Source organism: Cicer arietinum, chromosome 5, assembly GCF_000331145.2.
Source record: "Cicer arietinum cultivar CDC Frontier isolate Library 1 chromosome 5, Cicar.CDCFrontier_v2.0, whole genome shotgun sequence".
Classification (NCBI taxonomy): Eukaryota; Viridiplantae; Streptophyta; class Magnoliopsida; order Fabales; family Fabaceae; genus Cicer; species Cicer arietinum.
The window spans coordinates 60,231,049-60,232,896 of NC_021164.2; the positions used below are offsets into that span (position 1 = coordinate 60,231,049).

Sequence of the window (1,848 nt, forward strand, 5' to 3'; positions counted from 1 at the left end):
TATTAACTATATTGTTAAAGTTACTAGAATTAATATATATATATATATATGTTGAATATATTTGAAAATAAGTTATCTATAAAGTTTAAATCAACTGACAAATAACAATATTATTATATTAAATACCATGTTTTGAGTTAAAATCCTGAACTTGGATTATGTTTGTGAATATTTTTACTATATAATGTATAAATAAATAAATATATATATATATATATATGTTGAATATATTTGAAAATAAGTTATCTATAAAGTTTAAATCAACTGACAAATAACAATATTATTATATTAAATACCATGTTTTGAGTTAAAATCCTGAACTTGGATTATGTTTGTGAATATTTTTACTATTTAATGTATAAATAAATAAATAATTAGTGATTTTTTTGAAACAGAAATGAAAATTAATTTAATAATAATAAATAAATAAAACAGAAGATTAATAAATTTTAAATTATTGAAGTGAAAGATTTAATATCAATTACTAATATTTATCGATTTCTACTTAATCACGAAGGTAAATAAAATAAAATAAAAACTTTACTAAACACTTTGAACTAACCTTTCTGCAACAAGTTATTAAATAACTATACAAATAATTATACAAGTTAAGGAAACAAAAAATAATTAACTATACATTTTTAAAAATATCTTATAAAAATAACTATACAAATTATTGCATTTCATTTAAGAACAAAAAATAAATTTTTTGAATATTGCAGAGATGAAATTCAAAAAAATATTTTTTAGGGACTAAAACTTAAAACTGTTATATTTACAGGGACCAAAAACTATTTCTATTTGTCAACTAACATTTTTGTAACGTCTACTTAATGTTAATGACCAAAAATAATTTTTTTTGTTTTTTATATTAGAGGGATGTAAACCAAAAAAAAAATTACGAAGACCAAAATACAAAATTTTATATTTACAGGGACAAAAAAATATTATATATTTAGATCAATATGTATATTATTTTGCTTATATTTAAGATTCATTCCATAAAATTTTAAATAAAAAAAAATTATTCACGAGCATAATAATAAATAAATATTATGTTTTCAATAAAATAAATAATATTAACTATTGATAATTAAATGAATCGGTGATATTATGCACATGTATGACCAATTAAGAATAATTATAATATCAAGATTTCTTCACTTTATCAAATTCTCTCTTTAGAAGAGTCAAATTCAAAAAAAAAAATATTCTTTTGGTAAAAAATATATCATTGTTATTTATGATTTTACTTTTCCTCCATTTGGTACTCGATCCAAGGTAGTCTATATATTGTCATCCTTTCTCCCCTTTTCACTTCACAAGTATATAGTTTATAGCCTCACATTTGTTTTTAGTAGATATTAGTCTTTCTTATAAAATATGAAGGTCCTATATGTCATTTTAATGTGTGTTATTGCTTCACCTAGCTTATATGCTATAGACACACCTCAAGCAAATTCTACCTTTAATGTTATTACATATGGTGCCATTGGGGATGGCAATACTGATGACACAAATGTATATTTTTATTTGTTTCATTTTTTTCATAAGATTATTACGATTATGCTTAATTATATGTATGCTACATTTTTTATGTGATTACATTTCTCAAATCAAACTAACACTTTTTAAAACTATTTGGCACCTTATAAGGCGTTTGTGAAAGCATGGGACGACGTGTGTAGTACTAATTTGAGCACCCCAACATTGATCATACCTGAAAAGAAAACATTTGTGTTGCAACAAGTGTTGTTTCAAGGTCCTTGTAAATCTGCAACAGTTACAATTGAGGTACTCCTACATGCGTAATAAACAAATTATTACATGCATATATATATATATATA

The 1,848-nt window shown here is 21.9% G+C and overlaps 1 protein-coding gene across 1 annotated transcript in view; it reads left to right on the forward strand.

The window, feature by feature from the left end:
* The window catches only part of LOC101492528 (probable polygalacturonase At3g15720), a 20,597-nt gene that overhangs the window by 15,165 nt on the left and 3,584 nt on the right, over nucleotides 1–1,848 (forward strand). Inside the window, exons 8-9 of the mRNA XM_027330924.2 lie at nucleotides 1,431–1,521; nucleotides 1,657–1,794. Coding sequence (XP_027186725.2) covers nucleotides 1,431–1,521; nucleotides 1,657–1,794 — 229 coding nt within the window. The remainder of the gene's footprint in view (nucleotides 1–1,430; nucleotides 1,522–1,656; nucleotides 1,795–1,848) is intronic.